The 22,589-nt window shown below is 45.0% G+C and overlaps 2 protein-coding genes across 2 annotated transcripts in view; one reads left to right on the top strand and one right to left on the bottom strand.

The window, feature by feature from the left end:
• TMEM74B (transmembrane protein 74B) overlaps positions 1–1,843 on the bottom strand; it is a 2,800-nt gene extending 957 nt beyond the window's left edge. Inside the window, exons 1-2 of the mRNA XM_010569754.1 lie at positions 1,733–1,843; positions 1,061–1,131 (exon numbers count right to left, since the gene is read on the bottom strand). Of these exons, the coding sequence (XP_010568056.1) occupies positions 1,061–1,131; positions 1,733–1,843 (182 nt within the window). The remainder of the gene's footprint in view (positions 1–1,060; positions 1,132–1,732) is intronic.
• A 3,763-nt stretch (positions 1,844–5,606) lies between these two features.
• Positions 5,607–19,599, top strand: RAD21L1 (RAD21-like 1 (S. pombe)). The gene is made up of 13 exons (XM_010569755.1): positions 5,607–5,750; positions 7,332–7,461; positions 8,798–8,897; positions 10,392–10,498; positions 10,893–11,078; positions 11,696–11,797; positions 12,763–12,876; positions 13,908–14,137; positions 15,510–15,612; positions 16,428–16,567; positions 17,289–17,378; positions 18,102–18,179; positions 19,411–19,599. The coding sequence occupies exons 1-13, from the start codon at positions 5,607–5,609 to the stop codon at positions 19,597–19,599; spliced, it is 1,713 nt and encodes a 570-aa protein (XP_010568057.1).
• The last annotated feature ends 2,990 nt before the right edge of the window (positions 19,600–22,589 follow it).

Consider the following 22,589-nt stretch of genomic DNA (forward strand, 5'->3'; position numbering starts at 1 on the left):
AAAAAAACCCCGCACCGGGCTGCCTACCCCCGCCGCGTCCCCGGTTCCCCGGGCCGGTGCCGGTGCCGGTGCCGGTGCAGCCGCGGCGGCGGGCGGTGGGTGCCCCGAGCTGCCGGCCCCGCCGGTGCACACACACACACACACACACACACGCACGCACACACGCCCGGTTGCACACCGGCACCGTCTGTGCACGCCCCGCCTGCAACAGGGGACCCTCTGTGCACCCCCTGACAGCACCCGCACCTTCTGTGGGTACCCCGGGGTTGGGGAGGTGGAAGGGGGGGTGGCTGCGTGGGAAGGGGCATGGGTGGAGACGACAGAGCAGCACGGTGGGTTTTGCACGGGGGAGAGTGGGGGTCATGCCCGGGGGACGTGCCCATGGGGTGCTGGCTGGGCACCCCACAACCAGCCGTCCCCCGTTGGGGACTCGGGGCAGAGCTGGGCTGGGGACGCCGGGACTGCATCCCGAGTCCCTGCAGCTCCCAGCCCGGAACGCAGCAGGGAGAGCTCCAGCCTGGCCGGCTGCCTGCCGAGAGCCCCCGTAAGGCCCAAGCCTGTCCCTAAATCCCCAGGGAAACGGTCAGGGCTTGACCTGGGTTTGGGCCAGGCACGAGATGCTCCAGCCTGGGACAGAAGAGTCCGTGATGGTGCTCACTGCCCAGAGCCATTCCCCAAGCCGGGCTTGCCCCCGCGGCCACAGTCCCACCACAGTCCCGCGGCACAGAGCCCCCCCCTTCACCCCCACCTTTCACCGTGCTATTTATTCCATTTTTCACAGAGCACTTGTGTTAGCACCCGCACTCTGCTTCTCCCTGACCTGAAGCTGGATCCGGGCCTGAGCCCCGGCAGTGACCTGCTGGCAGCAGCACGCTTTTATCTCGTTTGTTAATAAGACGTGTGCTATTTCCGTGTCTGGAGCGGTGCCTGGAGATGGGGTTGTGGACGTAAATCCTGAGCAATAGCGGGTGGGCTGCTGAAAGCTGCCGGGAAGATTTGTCCATCACATTGCCATTCCCTTCAGCACATTCACATGCCTCCGGCATCTTCACAAGCTCACCCGCGATCGCACCAGGTGATGCGCCGATGCTGCTGCCACTGCTGGTACTGGGTGAGCTCGCAGCGCCGGGACTGCGGGGATGCGTGGCCGGTGCCCTGACCCCCCACCCTGTGCCCTGCACCCTGGTCCCCCCACACAGCGAGTCCTTCTGCAGCCGTGTTGGGCTCCACGCGACCCACGGTGCCGGGATGTTTTCCAGCGTGGGGACAGCAGATGGGAATCTCTTACCGCCCGTTTTATGACACAGGCAGGGACTTTGTCTGAAGTCTTTGTCAAATACAGCTAAAACTGATCAAAGGGGTTCAGAGAGTTTAGGGGGGGTGCACACACCAAAAAAAGAGGCGCATTTGTAATTTCTGAGGGAGCCAGGCTGAGGGCTGGACAGGCTCAGCACCCTTCCAGGCACTGGTGCTGGCACAGTCCCGGCAAGGCCAGCTTGGCTTGTGCCACTGTTGCTCAATGATGGGTGACAACATTATCCTTCCTTGAACATCTCCCCCATTAACCTCTGTTAAAAATTAACCTCTGGATAATTTTTAGCCATTTTCTCACTATTTTTTTAAATTTTCCTCCAGCGTGCCCTGGGAAGGTTTTCTGTCTATTTTAATTATTTGTTTAGCTCAGCAAAATGGGTTTGCAGGTTCCCTGCATTCCCGGCTGCAACGCACTCACATAGTGGCCGATGCTGACTGGCACTGCCCGAAAACGGTTCCAGCCCGTGGTGCCTCCAGTCACCAAGCTGCAGCAGGGCTGGGGGCTGTGGGGTGGGCTGGGGTCTCCCATCACCTTTTGCTGTGTCAGGGGCAGGGATACACATGATTTTATTATTTTTTAAGTTTGCAGTGGAGGTTGTGCGTGCTGTGACCCGCCCGCTCGCTGCTCCCGTGCACTGTGTCAAAACGCAGAGGCTTCCCAGCACAGCGTCCCTGGGGACGCATCCAGAAGTGGGCCAAGAAAGAAGCAGAATTAAAAATAAATGTAAGTGCATCCTGACACGTTAACCACATTTAGAGAGGCTTTAGTACCAACCCACTCCGCAGGAAGGCAGAAGATGCTTGGAGACAAGTAGGTCACGGGACACAGATTGTCCCGAATCAGCAGGAAAAGATGGATCTGGAGCAGGCGGGCACATCCCTGTGAACAGACGGGCAGGCAGGAGCAGGGCCGGGAGGAGAATGCGCCAGCACCGGGGACTGCTGCCTCTAGCATCGCCAAATTCCCTGGGAAAACCAGAAACGCCGCCGGTCTGCTCCTGAGCAGAGCCATGGTTGTTTTGGAGCACCCAAGCCCTGCAGCTGACGATGCACCTGGGGTGCCCAGGGTGCCGAGGCTGGGACCCCCGCAAGACTGGGGATTTGGGGGGCAGAGGCAGAACCACTCGTGCTGCAGCTCCTGTCTGCCTTCATACGCGGAGAGGGATGAGCCTGCGAGCACAGAGGCAGCCGGTATGGCTCTGCCATGCTGTGCTCTGCCATGGAATCAGGATGCTGTGCCACCTGGGGGGCTGCTCCTGCACCCCCCAGTCCGCAGAGATGCTCGAGAAGACACCTGCAATGGATGAGGTGGAGGGACGCATCCTGCACACGTTGCTGCTTTCGCTCTGCTGCCCCTGGGTCCCGCAGCCTTTGCTGGATGGGAGCTGGGAGATGGCCTCGGGCCTTTGGAGGGCTGGAGGGCGTAGGGTGGGTTGCCCAAAAGCCTTCCCCAGCCCTATCCCGAGCTGGCTGAGCGTGGGGCTGGGGGCTGGCAAGGGCCACTCCATCCCCGGGCACTGGCATCAAGGGAAGGGGAGGAGAGATGGAGACAGCCAAGATTTATGCTGCCAGTGCAGGAGCGAAGAGAGGAGGGAGACAGCCAAGGTCAGAGACAGCGCTGCCAAAATTCACAATGAATCTGCAGGAGCGCTGGAGGGGAGAGACTGAGGGCTTGGAAAGAAATGGAAAGAGGAGGGAGGGAGGGAGCCTGGGAGAAGGAGCAGGGTGAGGGAGCAGGACGGGGCTGCCGGAGATGGGAACATGCCACCGCTCGGCCAAAATGGTTAAACGGGGATGAGAGGGACAGCAAAGGGGAGCCCCAGGCCAGCAGAGGAGAGAGCAGGAGCAGGAATGCGAGGGACTCAGAAGGGCTGTGGACATGGCTCTGTCCCTCCAGGTCCCTCCAACACAGCCCCGTACAGCACAGCCCAGTTCTGGGGTGTGCACGGCTGCTGCAGCTGCCCAGTGCCCGCTGGCAGTGCTGACCCCAATCCAGCCCCGCCACAGAGGTGAATTTTCAATCCTGCCTCCTTAGTATTCACAGCATCCCACGGCAGAGCGAACGCCTGCAGCCAGCATGGCTCAAGGTGACTCGGAGGTCAGGGGAAAAGCAGCCGGGCAATTCGGGAGCCAGCTGCCAGCTCCACACCGGCGGGGAGATCCAGCAGTTTGTGAGAACCAGAGATGCCTGGCACATCGCGGCCTCCCCTCCCGGCACTGCCGGTCCCTGCGTGCCATGGACGCAGCACCCCGGTGCTCCCCATGCACGTGGTGATCCACACGCAGTGCCGGCTGCCCGTGGGGTTTCTGATCCTGCAAACTGCCGCCGGGAGCTGTTGTCACCAGCGGGGCAGGCAGGGCTGGCTCTGCACCCCCGGGTTGGAAGTCAGCGTTGGAACTAGGAAGGGCTGGAGCTGGCACAGCTGGGCACGGGTGCAAGTCGTTTCCCTCTCGCAGGGTGCAGCGTGCCCGCGCAGGCTCTGTACCCATGCAGGGACAGTGGACACCTGCTTCGGGGCTCGTGGGGGGCTCCTCCAGGTCCACACTGGGGATGCATCGCTCCAAGGGCCTTTTATAGCAGAACCCCCTCTCCTTCTGCAAACAGCCACGTCTGAGCCCCAGCCCAGGGTGCCAGCTCTGCCTAAAGGCAACTGAAGGGATGGAGCCCTGCCTTCCACTAAAACCAGCTGTAGAGCCGTGCTGGGAAGAGGCTCAAAACTTTCCTGGTGATAATTGAGATCTAATTATGTTCAGCTAACACCAGGCCACCCGGGAGATGGGGAAAACCACAGGTGCCTTGTGATATGGCAACAGCTGATGCACTGGGCTGTGGCTCAGCAGCACCAGGAAACTCGCTGTGCTCTGCCTGAATATAAAGCAAAGCATGGAAAGCATGAAGTGGAGAGCTGGTAGGTTTTTTTTTCTTCTTTCTGGCTAGTGATATGTAAGTGTGCAAGCATACTGCCTTTTCCTCTTGGTGGTGGTGGTGGTGGCTGTGGCTGATGCAGGTGGGTGGCTGCACTCCTTTACCCTTATCCCTCTGCACAGAGATCGGATCTGAAGCTCTTTTTGGTTTTTTTGGTTGGTTTTGGGTTTTTTTTTTTTTTTTTCCTTCTGCAAATTGCCTTTACCCAGATGGTTTTATCAAACATGCTCCAAGCCACGCAGGACCTGCTCACCTGCAGAGAAAGCGATGGGGTGGTGCTTCCCAAGCAGGCTTTTAAAATGTCAAGGGCGAAAGAGGTTGGGAGGAGGAGAAAAGAAGAAGAAAGAAGAAGAAGAGAGCTGGGGAGGTGCTTTCCATTCACAGGAACCTAACATGAGGTGAGCAGCGTCATGCTCCTGGAGGTGCGTGCATGCTCCCCGTCAGCCCCAGGAAGGAATGGGGATTGATTTATACCAGCAGACCCCTGCCTGGGAGCCCGCTGGGAATCGCCTGCCCTGCAGCCACAAGCTCACCGGGCTCTGCAGCCCCCCCCTCAGAAGCCCGCCAAATCCCTTCACGGGCCGTGGCCAAAAGCCGCCGCGCTGCCCCCGCATTCCCTCCCCGCCCGCTCCGGACAGCGAAGGGCTTCTCCGGCGGACCCCGAGGGGCTGCCGGCCGGCCCCGAGGACAAGGAGCCGGCCCCCGAGAGGGGCAGCGCGGCCCGGGACCCCCCTGCTCTCCCTGCGGCAGCAGCTCCAGCCGCCCCGGGGGGGGGGGAGCGGGCCGGTGCTCAGCGCGAGCTCCCGCCGCAGTACCTGACGGCGGGCGGGGGGGGCGGGGTCCGCAGGCACAGCTCTCCCGCCCCGTTACTGGCCCTCGGGCCCCGCCAAGTCCCTCTGTCCCCTCAAGGCCAGCTAAATCCCCCTCCGGTCCCCTCAGTGCCTGGCTGGGTGCCCTCGTCTCCTCAGGGCCCTGCTAAATCTCCCTCCGTTTCCTCAGCGCCTGGCTGCGTCCCTCTGTTCCTTCAGGATCCTGCTAAATCTGCTCCCCCCCCAATTCCCTCAGGACCCACCTGGGTCCCCCATCCCCTCATGCCCCACTAAATCCCCCTTGTCCCCTCAGCGCCCAGCTGTGTCACCCCATCCCCTCAGGTCCCGCTAAATCCCCCCCATCCCCTCAGCGCCTGGCTGGCTCCCCCCCCATCCCCTCAGACCTCGCTAAATCCCCCCCCGTCCCCTCAGCATCCAACTGGGTCCCGCTAAATCCCTCTTCCCGCTTTGTGCCCCAGGACCCTTCTCCCGTTGGAAAGGGGAACAGCCCAGCGAGGTGGCAGCAGGGTTGGCCTGTGAGCCTCGGCCCAGGCGCCATGTTCTACATGCATTTGCTGATCAACAAGCGCGGGCCGTTGGCCAAAATATGGCTTGCTGCCCACTGGCAGAAGAAGCTCACCAAAGCTCATATATTTGAGTGCAATTTAGAGACTACCGTTGAAAAGATCATCTCTCCAAAGGTATGCTATTAAATGAGAAGGTGTCTTCTGGTAAGTTCAGGGCTAGAGGCCTTCATCTTCAGTAGGGAGCAGGACTGTTGCTATCATGGAGACTCGCTTAGCTGGACAAATTTGTGGCTGTTTCAAAACCAGTATGAGGTAAATTCCTAATCTGATTTTAATTCAGTTCTCACTCGGTTAAAGTCTCCATCCCGTTAAATGACAGTTATGCAAGTATTTTACTTGCTGTTTTACACCTGGAGATCTGTGGCATAAATTTATGTACAGTGTAAGCCAGCGTTACCACAATTTATTCAAATCTGTTTTTCCACACATGGATAGAGCTCCAGGGAGTGCTGAGTGGGCACTGCTGGCCAAGGGGTCACGGTACCTGGGTTTGAGTGGCTCGTGAGGCAACACGAGCCCATCAGTGTGGTGTGGTAGCCCTGGTCTTTCTTCAGAGACTTTGAGTTGATATTGTTCAATGTAATTTGGGAAATGCTGGTATTTGAGGAAATTGTCTCAAAAAGGTTGAAAAGTCAGCTGCTTAACCAAAGTCAGGGACTAAGAAAACTGCCGTGAAGTTGTACCCAGACCACTTGAAGAGAATACTTTTGCTGATCTTAAAATAAATAACTTTTGACATATTGTAACCATCCTTCCACTTTCAGTGGACTTCTTCCAGGTCCCCCATTATAAGCTGTTAAATATTTAATTAAGCATACGTAGTGCTTATGAGGGACTCTGGATGAAGAAGTCCCAGAGGCTGAAGTCCTCTGCATGTCACAGATAAGGTATGATTCAAGCAAGCACAAATGCAGGCAGTCAAGTACCCATGACTCAGTCCTTGGCCTCTCTGTTGCAACTTCATCCCAGGGAGCAGTGAGGAACGTTTTGCACTGTCACTTATTGATGGTTCGGCGATCCAAGGCTTCCGGCTGGTGCAAGCAGATTTTTTATTTATTTATTTCTTCCTCTGTGAAAATACCTGCTTGATGTTTGGTAGCCTGAATTTCATTGTCTGTCTTGGTTATGATTAACTGAGTGTTTTTAAAATGATCTTGATATCATCTGGAAGCCTTTCCCAAGAGGTACTAGTTAAGTACCCTCTACTTTCCCTTGCATGCTGTCCTGTCTAGCATCAGCATGCCCAGCCTTGAGTGTGCTTGGTGCAGGAAGACTTTGCATAAATAAAGGCATAGTTATGGCCTTTGTTTGCATGAATAAGGGCATAGCTGGTGTCTGCTCAGTTAAATAACCAAAGTGTCAAAGACTAGGGTATGCGCAGCTACTTTCTGTTTCAGGATGTGTTACACTGTTCATTGGTAATAAGCTGAGGTGTTTTAGATAAAGTAAGAGCATCAGTTCAGGACTTGCACTTTGGCATGACAATGTTTAGGAACAGAAGCAACTAGAAGTTCCTAGCTCTGAAAATTCATTTCTGTTTATGATCCTCTATATCAGTACAAAGCCCTGTTGAATTTTGTAGAGCTCTGTACTGGTGTATGTTACTGGAACTCTGTTGCTACTGTGTAATATTTTCATTTTAATGTTTTTTGCCAAAAATACTAACTCCTGAACAATTTTTTTAAATCATCAAAGTTTACAATAGCTCTGCGAACCTCTGGACACTTACTCCTAGGAGTGGTGCGGATTTACCACAGAAAAGCAAAGTACCTCTTGGCAGACTGTAGTGAAGCTTTGACAAAAATGAAGACAGCCTTTCGCCCAGGTATGTGGAGAATTCTGCATTTTTCCATCTGTGTCCTTTACAGCTTTAATTTTAAAAGTTAATTATGGGTATTTATGTTAAATACACGTTATTGATGCCAAAGGAAATTGAACATACTACTGCCTAATGCTGATGTTTAGTCTGGCTTAATTTAACGCCATTTCAGGTCCTTGACTCCTTTAAAAGAAGCAGTATCTTAAGTGGTTGTGCAAGAAGATGCTTGATTTCAGCCTCTGTTGCTAGATAATTAATTTTAATTTCTGATGACACCAACAACATGTCTAACTGTGTTAGTGCCAGATCTGACTGTGTTTTGAGGTCTAGCCACGTAGCCAGCAAAAAGGGAGCAGAGATGACTGGACCCTTTTCCAATGAACGGGGCTGTATGTTTGTCATACTTGGGTCACAAATGGGGAGGCACTGTTGCCTAAAAAAAGGCTAAGAACAGGGCAGCAGCATCTATTGCCAGAGCTAACGTGCTTTGTGACCTGGTCTGTTTGCAGAATAGCAGATACCTACCATACATTATTCTCAAGGATACGATCATGATTAGTTAGTTAATATTTGTAAACATTTGGAAGTCTCTATGAGAAACACAATAAGTACACAGTACTATCTACTTTGAATAGATACTATAGTAGCTTATAGAGGACTGCACAGCGCAAGAACAATGGTCACAACTACAGCAATGGAGACACCAACTAGGTATAAGGAGGGAAAAACTCTCAGTGGAAGCAGTAAAATGCAAAAACAGACTGTCCGGGGATGCTATGGAATCTCCATCAGTAGAAATAGTCAAAAGTGATCTGACTTAGAAATTAACTGTTTTGAGCAAAAGGTTGGATTAGATGACCTTCAGAAATCCCTTCTCGCCTGAATTGTTCCAGGATTCTCTGATTACCAAGTATTTGCAGTCTCACTTCATAATTATTTGATGCTGGAGAATAGTGTTATACAGACACTGGAGAGAAAAAGAAAACACAGTAATTCATTTGAAGTGGTGTGAAAGACTCTAGGCTAAATGTCAGCTGTGAGAATCTTTCAGGGACTTAAAGCAGCTGTTCATAAACCAAATGTATGTACAGTACTGCAGGTCCAGTAGCAGCAGACTCTTCTGTATCTGTCTGTAAAAAATATGGCTTCTAAAATATACATAAACTGAGGATTTTAATTCCACTTTGGAATCCTGGTGACAAAGTGCCTAAGCTTTACCCTTCTGTTATTTAGAATGGCAGCAGACCTTCCTGACAGGTTTATAGTCTTACTATACGTACTTGGGAGAACATTACTTTTATTTTATTGATACTTATTTTGTTATGTTGTCCATTTCTTTTAGGACTTGTTGACCTTCCAGAAGAGAACTTTGAGGCTGCTTATCAGACCATTACATTACCTGAAGAATTTCATGATTTTGAAATGCCACTACCTGATTTAAAGTAAATGCTTCCCTAGTTTTTATTAATAATTTTAGTATTTTCAGAAGTAAGAGATATCCTTGCTGTTATCCGATCAAGACTTGGATGGAATTGTTTTCATTTGATAACTGAATTCTCCTAAATTCTGAGTCAGCTTTACAAGGCTGTCGCAGGAATTGTGCTTTTGTAGAGTTCCTCAGAGTCCATTAAAACAACAGACTTTTACAATGAAATAGTGTATTGAACTTAGACTTCAGGATTTTAAATTGTCTGAGTGAAGCCTGCAAACAACTTTCTGACCTCAAGAGAAGATATAGAAGTTAGTATAAATCCTGTTGTAAGACCAAGGAAGCTCTGGCTAGTAACCTCACACTGTTGTGCTGTTCCATTGTGTAACCGCATTTAATTTGTGCTTCATTGCTCTTTGCGGCTGGGGTATTTTATCAGCAGTAGTCAGCTTGGCTCCCGATGAAAAGCCAGCATATTTCTTGGCTTTTCTGACACGCATCAGCATTAATGTACAAAACCTGCTACAAAGCAGGAGGCCAAGACATGTTTCTGATGGCTCTAATGCCCCCAAAGGTCCAGGATAACAGGTTTCCACTGAGGCTTCCTCTGTATCTCATCATAAATACAGTTTGATGGGACCTGTAAGTGTTTAGTATTTTGTAAGTACAGCTGTGATGTAATACTATTTATTCAAGTACCTCAGTGTGCTAACTCTAAAGTGTGCCTCTTCTGCATACCCAAAGAGTCTGTGTGGCTTGATTTACAGATGATGGTGTTACACTAATTAGATGCCATCTATGTGACGAGCACCTGTTAGATAGCAGGGCTTGGATGTGAACGAACTTGCGTAAGCCCAAGTTTAGTGACAAAACCAGAGTGGAGAAATACAAAATATGGAGAGGAGGATGGGTGCTTCCCTTGTCCTTATAAACATGTCTGCTGCCTCTTCACGGGGTTGCTTTCTGAGTATACATCTGGATCATTTGTTCATGGAGTTCCAGGTGTGGGGAGTATTTTGAAGTTGAGTTAGCTAAATGCCTTCCCCTCCCGCGTGGACCTCTCCCTAGCTACGGGGCCGTTAATGGCTATTGCAGACTCAGTCTTTGCTGTACAACATACATTGGAGATTGCATAGAAACTTTGGCTAGCAAAGAAGGCGGCTGCCTACTTGCTTAGAGGTATCAATTTTAATAAACATATAACACCTGTTTTCCATATGCTTATTTTTAGCTTTTAGAGGAAAATCAAAGCAGTGAATTTTATCAATAAAACCTTAAATGACTTGAATGCAACTAGCTTTGGGAAACAGTTGTTCTCTCTCCATAGAAGGATCAGCTAGGGTACTTCCAATGCCATAGAAAACAGAAGCTATCTTTGGGGGATTTATGATAAAACATCAGGATTGAAGACTGTTTAGAGACAAGTTTTCACTAAATGGTGAATTCCAGCTAAATGGTCAATGGGTTTCAGTTCACCCTATATTTTGTATAATGTTTTTTTCATCAGTGCCATTGATGTTGCTGAACATTTTACCTTGAATCAGAGCAGAGCTGAAGACATCACACTTACAGAGGATTACGAAAGCAATATACTTCTCTGTGATAGAAACTTTGGTGAGAGAAGTTGAGAAATTAGAAATATTCCGTAAGGAAAAGTGTGTTTTATGCAAAATTTTGTACAGTCTGAGTCCTTTCCACATGTGGAAAAGCTATTATTAAAAGTGCATTTGTTTCACACTTGTGCTGATTGGCCTGTCATACTGTCTTATGCTTAAATTTTTGTGTAAGTACTCTGCCTAAGTAATATAATATGATATCGGAGACTGAGAATCAAACCCAACATTTTCTGCTTTTTACTGAATTAGCTAAAATTGTTTACAGTTTATTCCATTTGAGGTATGGGATATTGTACAATCTTTTAAAAATTATTTGAGAAATTAGGAAATGGATAAATATGCATTTAAAAAATTACTGCAGATGAAACATCAGAAATTCTGTGTTTATTCAGATGAAGAACCAGATGCACTAAGAAGACAGAGCTTCTTTGATGGCAGCATCTTAACAAGCAGTAACAGTCTTGTGGCTGATCACAACTCTGCGAGCGTGAATGGAGACAAGTCTGCACTGCGTGAAGATACTTACTGTTTTGAGCATGACTGTTTTGGAGATGAGGAGGATGCTGCAGATATGATTGGTAGGGTTTGCCACTGATAAACAGAATTAGTTTCTTTCCAAATATTTTTATTCTTGCAGGAAAACAAACAAGACAGCATGAAAGTGATTGTTTTCAGCCATAAATTCTGTATTTGTTGTTTTCATACTTCATTATTTTCTACTTGTCACTAAATCTATGATCACTTAAACATTGCCAAGGAAAATTGTTTTAAAGGATACATTTCAGTTTTTTAGAATTAAAGGCATTCAATTTATATTTAATGTTTAACAGTTTAATTTATATTTTCAAAGGTAAAACACTGCAGCATTTTTATCCTTATTTTGTAATAACAAAGGCAGCAAAGTAGCTTCTACATCTTTATGGTTTAGAGTATTTACATAAACCTTTATAGATTTATACCTTTTAAACAATGCTATTATCATACTTCTCAAAGAAAGGATGGAAATCAAAATTAAGACTAGTGTTCTCCTTTTTGTACTGTTGAAGACAGCTGTACCGTTGACAGCCATCTGTGGAAGCTGAGCTTTTTTTTGTTTGCAGAAAATTAACCTTCCATAAGTAACATTAGGCTGTATCAGGCTAATATTTCATGACTAAGTGTTAGAATGATTAAAACCATGCATTTTGTATTGAAGAAATCCTGTTGAGGGATGAGCAAAATGACCTAGAAAAAGACATTCTCGATATGGAGGAAGAACGTCCTTTGTCACAAGATCTGCCAGAGAACAGCACAGCCAGTGAGTTTGCAGTGTCCACTCTGTCTTACTCACATGAACCCTCTGTTCCTGTATTAATGCCTGAAGTTACTCACATTCAGCTTTGTATAATATCCCTTGCCTTTTTCCTTTGTTTGTTTATTTTGCTTTTTTCTGATATGCTTCATCCACCACTTTAGGTATAATTTAATTTGACCTAGAAATTCCAGATTTGTAACTTGACATTGCTTAGAAACACTTTTACATGACATCCTGTTGGATATGCTGTTGATCCACCCTGCAGCTCAGACAGTGTGATATGCTTTTGTAGGGGAAAGGAAACTGAGTAAGGGTATGCTGTAACTTTGAACTTCACCTGTGAGTATTTCTGGCTTCGTATTTCAGTGACAAATGACACTTCAGTAGTTCATAAAGGTGTTAGTCTTCTTTTGGTTTGATATTGATGAAAGAAATTAATTTTTGAAGAGTTTCTGTGGAATTTTTTTTTCTTTTTAAATATCTTAAATTCTTATACCCCCATCACACTGTTACTTAACTGAGAATTTTCGAACAGCTTTAAAGGGGAAGCAGTGGCACTTGCCACTTCTTGCACTAGTGCTGGTGCTACCTGTTCCTTTTATGTTGCCAGAAATGTCCACACTGCCATGCAGTTGCATGGAACTGGAAAGAGATATGTATTGAAACACTTTTCCCCCTAAACCCACTTTTTGTCAGGTGGGTTTTCCCCCAGAGCAGTTCTTCAGTGTGTTCCACCACCCCGTCATACAGGTTCTGGTGTCAGCAAAGGGAAGCATGTGGTGCAGAGTATGGGCAGCAGCAGTGCCATTTATTACTGGTTAAAGTGATTGTGAGATTATAGACAAAATAATTGTTTTCTAATTCTGATCTTTTTTGTCTGACATCATTCTATGTCATGAGATTGAGAAATTATTCCATCTTGTAGTTTATTTTTTTTTATTTGGGTTATTTGCTGTGTTTTCTTATAGTTGAGTCCAACTGTGCAGACGCCACCATTGAGGAAGTCAGTCATCTAAGGAATGAAACAATACTTTTGTTGAATGAAGAAGAAGGATTTGTGCTTGAGCCAGTTGATGATACAGGTCAGAACTTGACCGGTTTCTTGCTGAATGTTTGTGTTAACTAGGTTTGGTTTTTCTTGTTAGTGAAAATATTTGCAAAACAGATTATTCTCACTTTTGATTTCATCTGCTCCTGCTGTCAGAGTTCTGTTTTAAGGTAACCATTATACAAAACCAGTATCAGGTTATTCATCTGATCTGCCCAAATCTCTGCTTACAGTTTCTTCCACATACCAGACCAAGTTTCGTTGTTCTGCAGTTTTGCTAGCAGCGCAAGCCTGGTCTGTTCGTGAGTGTTCCTGAAGTTTCAGCTGAAGAACTTTTATCGCTAGTGACACATCAGTGATTTTTATGTGTAAAATAACCATCTTAAAACTTCCAGGCCTTTGTAAAATTATGTTTTGTGAACTTGTAACTTTAATAAGATCCAAAAAGAAAAATGTTTCATTTCTTCTGTGGGTAAATCTAAACATCACCTATCACATTGGTGGCTGTTTGCAAATAGAAAAGTTCATGTTGACACTAATATTTAGAATACTGGAATTTTCCAGCCTGCCAAAATAATATTCAGGAAATTATGGATATATAACCAATCTGTGTCTGTCTTTTGTGTTTACTACGTACATCTTAATCAAATTGCTAAAGGATTAAACAGACAAATAGAGATATTAATTACGAGGTGATGAAACCTGTTGAGTACATCAGCAGTTCTTGGAACAATTAACTTCCTGATGGATTAAAGATAGCTTATTCAGCCTTGTTAGTATATCACGTGTTCTCATTAAGTCCTCATGTTCCTGGTTCTTTAGTACAATAGTCATATGTCTTCCGTAATTAAACATATGTGAATTTCCTGTACAAGAATACAAGGAGTATACTTTGTGAAAACTTCTGGAGAAATGGCCCATGCACTTGTACTTAGATTTTCAGGTCTGTGCTATGTTTCAGGAGGTCAGCAGCCTGTCTGTTTGATTCACAGTGCTATTTTTTTGTGCTTTTTTGTGTGAATAGACCTTATTAGACTTTTTTTTTTAAATACTTGCTCTATTTAGCTGTCACCCAGAGGAAAAAAAAGAAAAGAAAGAGGAAATTGCTTGTGGATGTAGAGAAAGAACTCAGCTGCAACACTATATACAACCAACTTAAAAACTGCGCAGACATCCTTGCTACGTTAGACCTTGCACCCCCAACAAAAAAAACAATGATGTGGAAGAAATCAGGAGGTGTGGATAAACTCCTGTTCCATGCCACACAGCCTGTGGTTCATGCTGAGCTGCAAATGGTAAAGATCCATGCCTTGTAGGTTTTTAGGCCACTGTATAGATTAAGGGACTGTTGCACATCTAGGATCTAACTGTGAGAGATTTTGCAGACTTGGTTTTATGTGAACTCCTAGCAAACTGCAGGTGCGTAGCATCATTGGAAGTATTGTTCTGCAGTACAGTTCAGTTGGGTACCTGATGATTAGTTGCATGCTCACCACTAATTCTTTCATCAGAAAGACCATCTATAGTGCTCACAGCTTTAATCTCCAGCACTCCAACAACAAGTAAAAAATGATGAAGAAACTCGAGAGCTGATGTTCCATTTCACATACTGGCACCTGACTGATTGTACAGTAATATGCAACTTTTTAGATTTCTGTCAATTTCTTTTCTACTTTCTACTGTGTTTTATTATTTTCTGTTTTATTTCTGCTCTGTAATCAATATAAGACCACATCTCTCTTCTATGTTTATTTTAAAGGTAGATAAGGCTCAAACATTATTATTATAATATTGTTAATGGCTTTGGAAAGATGGTATACCAATTTGTTTTGTACTTTCCTGATTGGAGATTAAACTTCCAGCTGGAGAGCAGTCAGGGACTTGCCTTTCAGAGGACCAAGAGGTTCCTGGTCACGCTGTCACTTTGCCTGGAAGGGTGGGCCAGACCACCCTTTCCTGTGCTGTGGACCTTGCTGCTCTTTTTGCACAAGAAAGACATACTTGTTACATGGAAATACGATCTATCGAAGCCTCTCATGTCCCCATGTAATATCTCACAGATCATTCAAAAAAGTTCTAAGTTTAGAGCTGATGATAAGATAAAGAAGAGATCAATGTGTATACAAGGTGATATGGAAAGATATGGTGTAAGCTACGAGAGGCAGCCTTATGTTAATTGCACTGTTTCTTCTGTTGTGTAGCGTGGAGAGATCTGGGAGGCAGGGTCTCCAGGCAAACAGCTCTCTGCAGGTTCGTTACAGCAGCACAGCTTCACCTCTTAGAGTCGAGGTGCAGAATTACAAGTTGTTCTTTATGAGGATGAAAAATACTCACACAGCAGTACACGGAGAGAGAAATCCACACACAGATAACTGCAGATGTTTGTTTCTTTCATCCTTCCTTACTGGCTGGCTTTGAGGAAAAACAATCCAAGCTGTTCCTAAGACATTTCTTCATGGAGTTCACTGCCAAAGTTGAAGCTGCAGAAGGCTATTACTTAAAAAAAAAAAAAAAAAATTGCAGATTTTCAGAATGACCTAATTAAAATATCTAAATTCTGAGTTGCAGTATTTAATATACAGTTCATATTCATGTCTTTGTGTTGATGTTTGCAAATAATCTGACATGATATTTTGAAAGCAAACAAATAAAAACAATTTTTTTCAGTTGTTTGCAAAATGCTTCAAGAGTCACAGATTTAAGATGAGAAGAAATGGAATACAGAGGGAATCTGAAACGGAAGAAACAAGAAAAGAACAAGATACCACAGGTAATATTTTAATTCTGTTGTTGCAGAATTAGCTGTTAGAAAATTTTTTCTATTTTACATAATGTTGGAGAGACATGTGCACAGTCTTTGTGTGCAGTATTCTATAAATCAAAGGTCAAAAAAGTTAAATGTTAAGGAAATTGGCTGGTAATTATTTAAAACATAAAAACAAAAAAACCTTTTTTAAGTACTATGCTGTTCGTTTGTTCCTTAGATTAGAAATTAAATGCAAGTAGTCTTCTTCCTTGTGGCATAAGGAGGTATTTTTGGTTTTACCTTTTGGTTTCTCTAATTGTCTACCAAACTGCAGATTCATTGGCTTTTTTTGTTTGTGTTTTTTTTTTTTTTTAAAAAAAAAGCTTCCCACTAATTCTGAGTTTAATCAAACCATTCTCTAAATTTCCAAATTCATGTAAATAACTTCTATTTGTATCTAGAAGATTGTGTTTTGGTTAATATCAAGCAAGAAGAAATGTTCAATTTTAGATCTTCTGAGAAGGTGATGTATCTGCTTTCATTCCTTTGCTCTGCTAGAAATATAGTCTGTATGTTTGCCTTGGAAGTTAATCAAGAAAACCACCTCCTGCAAGCCCATAAAGGTCACGTTTTAGAAAAGGAAAAACTCTCTTGGAAGGTTGTTCTTCCATGGTCCTGTTGGGAATGATATTTATTCTATATTTACTCATTCTGTCTTACTTTCAAAGATTTCTAACTGGGGTGTGATTTTGTTTTTAATGCGTTTTTTTTGTTGTTTTTTTTTAAGGACAGCAATTCACAGTAATTTCCTCTTAAACCTTGTTTTTTTATTAATACAGAGATGCTGATAGTAGAAGAGTCAAGTTACCTGCAGGAGTCAGCTCATTCAGAGACTGAGAGAAAAATTAGAAATGATTTGTTTATGTTGACATCACAGAATAACAGAAATGAAACTGATGATAACTGCGGTGAAACTATAGTGAGCAGTTTCCATAACTTTTAGAGACCTAAATGTATTTATTGGTTTCATTTAATGCTAAGGTTCCATTTAAAAAACATTAAGAAATTACTAATATATACTTGAAAAGGGTGCTAGAAACAGCTGATACAACATCAAGTAGCTTGTGTTATGAAAGTTTATTTATAAGCACTTTGGTAGACTCTCAGAATGAATAAATGATTAATTAAAATGTCTATTAATCAATCTAGATTATAATCTAATCACTAAGTATAAATGAAACCTTAATATGAAATATAACCTCTTTGTACAAAAGAGAGAAATATAATCATCTTTATAAAGGATAAAACTTATCTTTTGTGTTTCATATTGAGGAGATACTTAAGCAACAACAAATTATCTATTTCTGCCATCTTTATTTAGGCTAATGTGAAAGGGCATTCTTTAGAGAATATGAGGCTCATTGAAGCTGAAAAAGAATGACAAAATTGGACCTAATGGCAGCAGCAGAAAATGTAGGGTCTGTGCCTGAACTGAGCCCATAGGTGTAGATCCAACTGTAGGATAAATACTACAGCAAGGTCCTTTCATATGTGAGAAAAGACGTGGTACAAATAGCAACTATGAAATCATTTTGGAAAACATTTATTATAATAAATTCTTTGAGCAGAATTATGTAATCAAGAATTACATTGTATGCATAAATTGTAATGCCTATTGATTGCCCTTTCTGTTCTAACAGCAGGACGGAATGGCTTTCTCTGAGAGCTCCTCACTGGAGACCAATTCACCGGGCCACAAAGCTGAAACACAGCAAGCTGAGTTAACAAATGTATGTGTACTCAAAACTGACAACTCTTGACTTATTTCAAAGAGAACTGTCTTCTTTCTCAGAAACATTAAAAAAAAAAAGGTGATGGCATCACGAACTTATGGTGAATTTTGGTGTACTAACATTGTCTTTAGTACATATTTTGCCAGTCAAAAACTTTAAAGCTTGGTAATCGGGGATACGTGTATTCCAACATTCAAAGGTTACAGTCTGTGAGGGAAACAGCTCCTTATTTAGTGATTGTGCTTCCTGTAAGAAGGAAACAGTTTCTGAACTTACTGGCTATGAGGATACTCAGATGCTCTGAAACAAGGGCAGTCTTCTCCTCTTGACTTCAGAGGTTAAGCCCAAAATCTAAAGTCAAATTTCTGAACATCCTTTTTGATCCAATACAAATACTGTCAGAATCCCAGTGACGCAGAACAGTATCTTGTTGTGAAGCTGCCTCCCCAAGGCTGACTGGGACCACTTCCATAGTACCCAACATGTTGTTGCACCCGATCTGTCTCTTTGTAGCGGAAAGAACGTGGTTTGCATTCTTTTATCTGTTTCACAAAGCCTAGTATGACCGCAGAGGTGTCAAAGGTCCCAGATATCCTGAGTATGGCTATCAAGATGTCCAGCTCCAGTTGGATTTTCAATTAGCCTAGAACTCTTGTCCTTTTTATCATCATGGTGTGTGACTTTTTACACATGCTGTCTAACTTTCTGTTCTATTTCAAGGAACTAAAAAGGAACACGAAAGACAGTGAAGAAATAAGGTGGAACAAAAGAACTCTTCAGTTATTAAAAACTTTACAGGTACCAGTGCTGGATTTTGTAATTAGATGCCAAAACCAGGTGTTGATTTCAGTTGGACTATGTCAGAAAATCTCTTACTTTTACTGTTGATCATATTGCTGCCCCTCATACACAGCGTGTAACTGCATTTTATGGGGTATTTATGTAGGAAACCAGGATTCTGTGTGCCTGACATGGTGTCTTCTCCCACAGCTGCTGGAATCACTAGCATTTTCTGAACGTTTGCTTCCACAGCAGCGTTTGCTGTAACGCTAAGCCCTTGCTCTCTTCCTTCTATGAGTATGCTCTGGAGTATCTCTACAAAACCCTGTTCCTTACAGGTTGCCAGATCTCAGCTGAGCACTGCAGGCTATCATCATTCGGCTATTCATCTGCTTGAGCTGTTTCTGAGATGAAGGCTAGGGAAATGAGTGAGGGTTATGTTAAAAAGAAAGCTGGTAATGTCTTTTTTTTAAGAGGTTTTAATGCCCCAGTGCTTTCAAGATGCTTGAAATTTAGCAGGGAGCGTAGCCTTTGCATCAGGAAGGCTTATTCTGCTTTTCTTGCAGAAAGCCTTGTACAACTGGTGAAGCTGTAATGTATGATATGATATGCCATATTGACAGGAGCCAGCACAGGCTGCCCTGATGCTGGATGTCCAAACTCTTGGCCTAATGTCTCAGTCCTGTTCCTTCCTTTTTTGCCTGGACTAGCGTTTTGGTGCTGCAGTGTTGGTCTGGTTGGGGGTGGGTAGAAAAAACACAGCAAAAAGTTATTTTCCTTCAGGTCAGTTCTCCTAATCCAGTGTACCGATGTAGCTGAGGGGAGAATGGAGGAAGGCGATGGAGAAATCTGAGTGTGGGCAAGAGGGTTTTCAGGGCTATGCCTGAAATTGACTAGGATATAGCTGGTACTTTGTATCCAAAGAACAGGGGATGCAATGATTTTTATTGTTTTGAATCATGAAACCCATTACAGATGCTCTTCATCGCATGCCTCTACAATGTCATTGAATTCACTGGAACTGCAGGCCTATGTAGATTTTAGTAACATATGTAGGTGCTAGCAATATTATGGCAATAAAATGTTAAGAGCCACTTATATAAATGCAAATGCCAAGGTAAGATCCTGTTCAAGGCATTCAAGCAGAAAATACTCACTCTGAGCAGCACTCTTCAGCTCAGACTTGATGGGATCTGGTTTTACTGGCAGTGAAGCTGACCTGACTCATTTTCTGGTTTCCCTTCTGCAGCACCTGAAGAGATCAGGCGTGCATTCTTTTAGTTTTCGGGAGCTCTGTCGGAAAAACAACCGGAAAGAAGCTGTGGCCAAGTTTTACATCCTTCTTGTTCTGAAGAAGCAGTCAGCTGTTGAGCTCAGTCAGAGTGCTCCCTTTGCTGACATTACAGCCACCCTTGGCCCAATGTTCAATGCTCCCTGACATCACATAGTATTTGGATAAGCTAATAAAAATAAATCTTATTCTAAATTTTTCAGCAAATATATTTCCTTGAAAAATGATTGAATGTCTTGTCAAACTGTTGTAACTGAACAGAGCTCCCTTTCCTTCGTAGCACCTCTCAGCTCTGGCAAGTACCTGGCTTGTGCAGGTGTGCTGCCTTAGTATTGGTTACCCAGGTGTTAACTAGTATGTTTATTTTTAATATATCTGTTTATATGATGAGCAGTTACTTATTCTGTTAATAAAATATATTGCTGAAATGCATATTCTACGTCAGAGACTTACATTATAAGGGATTTTATGAAAGTCCTTAAAAACCTTTCCTAGAGACCAGCTTTGGAGGTTAAATTATTTTTAATGGGGCTTGTGTGTGTTAATTATCTAACACCACCAGTAAGAGAAGTCTGTTAAGCTCTCTCTGTCAAAAAAAATTAGTCTATTTGAAATTATTCCTGTCAAAAAATGTTCAGTATTTGTTATTTTAAGGTCTGGCAAGTTACTGTCTCCAGCATCAGTTTCACGTGTTCAGGCAGAGAGAAGTTGCACTATCCTGAGAACAGTCACGTAAGCTTCAGGAGAAATCTTATTCCCTAGAAACCCTGCGATTTTAGATTTCATGGAGCACGTTTACTTAAAGACTAACACATTTATTTATGTGTAGGCCTATTTAAAATCGGATGTTAAACTGAAATATTATTAGTTCTTTGCTTTTTTTAGCTTATTTTGGATACGTTTTAACACTTTTACTGTCATTTTGTAAAGGTTGTGTTTTTCAGTCGCATCAAACCTGCGAGACACAGGAGGGTTGTGTGTGTTCAGCACTCCGGAGTGTTACAGTGCTGTGGATAGGCTGACCTCTCTTAATATGAAATCAATAAAAATCACAACAAGATGTTTCCTTAGCTCATTGGCGTTTGTTCTGAAGGATCAAAACTGGTGGCTGCCTAAGCTGTCCTTTGGGTTCGCCTTTTCGGAGTCAGTGTTTTTGGTGATTTTCTTAAAATTTGAAAGAACGGATGATATTGTCATCCTGGCTTTGCGGGTGTTCGCTCACCTCAGTTATACCCCTTGTGTGTCTGGTTCTGCTGCTGTGTGCTGTTCCTGTCCTGCGTTGATTTATTTGTGGGCTCAGGGTTTAGAGAATGTGAGGAATTGATTTCAAGGGGTCTGTTCAGGGGAGTAAAAAGGCTTTAAAATGACTGAAGGCCCTGCGCTGGGCAGGCGGGGACGGGCTGGCCTTTGGGCTGGCCGGTGGCAGGGCTGGTTTCAGTTGGTTTTCTTTTTTCCACGTAGGAATAATTACATAAAATAAGCAATAAGAAGCCTTTGCCGCGGTTCTCCGAGGGGTTACTTTTCTGGGTGTAAGGGAGGGAAAAGCGACCCTGTTAGGTAAAAACCTTTCTGTTTTCTGCAAAAGAAACGGTATTTTCCTTTTTCTGCTGCCAACAGGAGTGACGCTTGCCAAGCGTAGCCCAGGCCAAGACTGTAATCAAAAGCGGCTCGTTTCCCTCTCCTCTTCGGGCCCAGGCCTGGTAGTTTTGTTCAGGAGTCGCATACCAACCCTGGGGTGAGGAAAGGGTTTGGTTCTCCAAATCTCCTGCTCGGCATCTTGGCAGTGAGCCTGTGGCAGAAGGAGGAGAGAAAACTTCTCCCTCGCTCCCCTGCAGCAGACCTAATCCCTCCCGGCGCGTCGCATCTCCCGGTGAGCCCTCTGCTCCCGCACCCTGGCGAACGGAGCACTGCAGGCTGGGGAGGGAAGAAGAAACCATTTTTCTCCCCCAAAAGCCATCCAAAATGACTCTGCATCCGACATCTGTGCTACGTCTGCCGCTGTCACAGGGTAGCAGCAGCTCCAGTGGCAGCAGATGCGCTAACTCATTAATTTTCCTTTCAAGGAGAGAGGCTGTGTGTTGGATTCACCAGGAAAGAGGGAAACAAAAGGAGGCTGGAGGCGGGCGGGAGGCAGGCAGGAATAAATGAGAGGCAGGATATATATACATTGAAAATAGTCTGCATATTGGAATAAATGAGGTACAAATCTTGCAGGAAATAAGTCCTGGAAGAAAGACTTTGCGCGTATTTACAGAACAGGTTTGTCAGAACTCCACCGTAACCGCGGGGGAGTAACAAAGGGAACCTGCAAGGGCAGGGGGAGCATGATGCCGGGGGGAGCATCGAGCTCAGCATCCCTCCACACATCGTGAGACGGGGGCTTGGGTTTTAATCCTGCCCAGCTGTGCTCAGCTGTCAGACTGGGGTCCAGATCCAGACTAGGAGCAGGCTCTGCTCAACAGTTTCCCTCCATCAGTCTATATGTGCATGCAAGCACATAGGATGTTACGTGTACATACTTAACACAGGTATATGTGTATGTGCATCTCGCTGTTCTCCCAGTTGCTGAAGGGGTGGCTGCAGCCGACCTTGGGCGCTTTCAGCTGTGGTCACCAGAGCAGAGTGGGAGCCACGTGGGCCACAGTAAGTCGCTCGGTGGCTCCCAGTAAGGGCCGAGCAGCCTCGCCCTAGATGTTTGCTCATGAAATAATTTGGAACGGTGAAGCTCGATAGCTACAGAAGGAAATGTGTAGGTAGTACCACGAGTAACCAGACTGTGCTTGAGAGCTTGGCCGCACCGTGCCAGCGCTGACCGGCATGATTTCCCATCAAGCGAGCAGGGAGGGCGCGGAGAGAACCCGCTCCAACTGGGAGCCCTGCGCAGCAGTTCAGTTCTGCTGATGCTTTGCTGCTTTTTCAATCCCAGCCCCGGAGCTGGCGGTCTCGCTGCCGCCGGACTGACCTGTAGGTATTTAAAGGAGGCAAAGATTGTCATTTATTTATTTATTTTACTTTATGAAAGTGCGTCATTAATTAGGTGGACGGATGTCCTCAGAATTGGACTGGTTAGATGAAAATTATGACCTTGGGGGGGGGGGGGTCTCAAAGGGCCGGGGGGCCGCAACGGGGGGCTGCCC

Source organism: Haliaeetus leucocephalus, unplaced genomic scaffold (genome assembly GCF_000737465.1).
Source record: "Haliaeetus leucocephalus isolate CR32 unplaced genomic scaffold, Haliaeetus_leucocephalus-4.0 Scaffold273, whole genome shotgun sequence".
NCBI classification, from domain to species: Eukaryota; Metazoa; Chordata; class Aves; order Accipitriformes; family Accipitridae; genus Haliaeetus; species Haliaeetus leucocephalus.

What these genes read in the sequence shown, in the direction of transcription:
- RAD21L1 (XM_010569755.1), top strand. Translation starts at nt 5,607, where the DNA reads ATGTTCTACATGCATTTGCTGATCAACAAGCGCGGGCCGTTGGCCAAA. An exon ending in GGATGCTGCAGATATGATTG is followed by an intron (nt 11,079 to 11,695) that starts GTAGGGTTTGCC and finishes TTTGTATTGAAG; the next exon opens with AAATCCTGTTGAGGGATGAG. An exon ending in AGTTATTAAAAACTTTACAG is followed by an intron (nt 18,180 to 19,410) that starts GTACCAGTGCTG and finishes TCCCTTCTGCAG; the next exon opens with CACCTGAAGAGATCAGGCGT.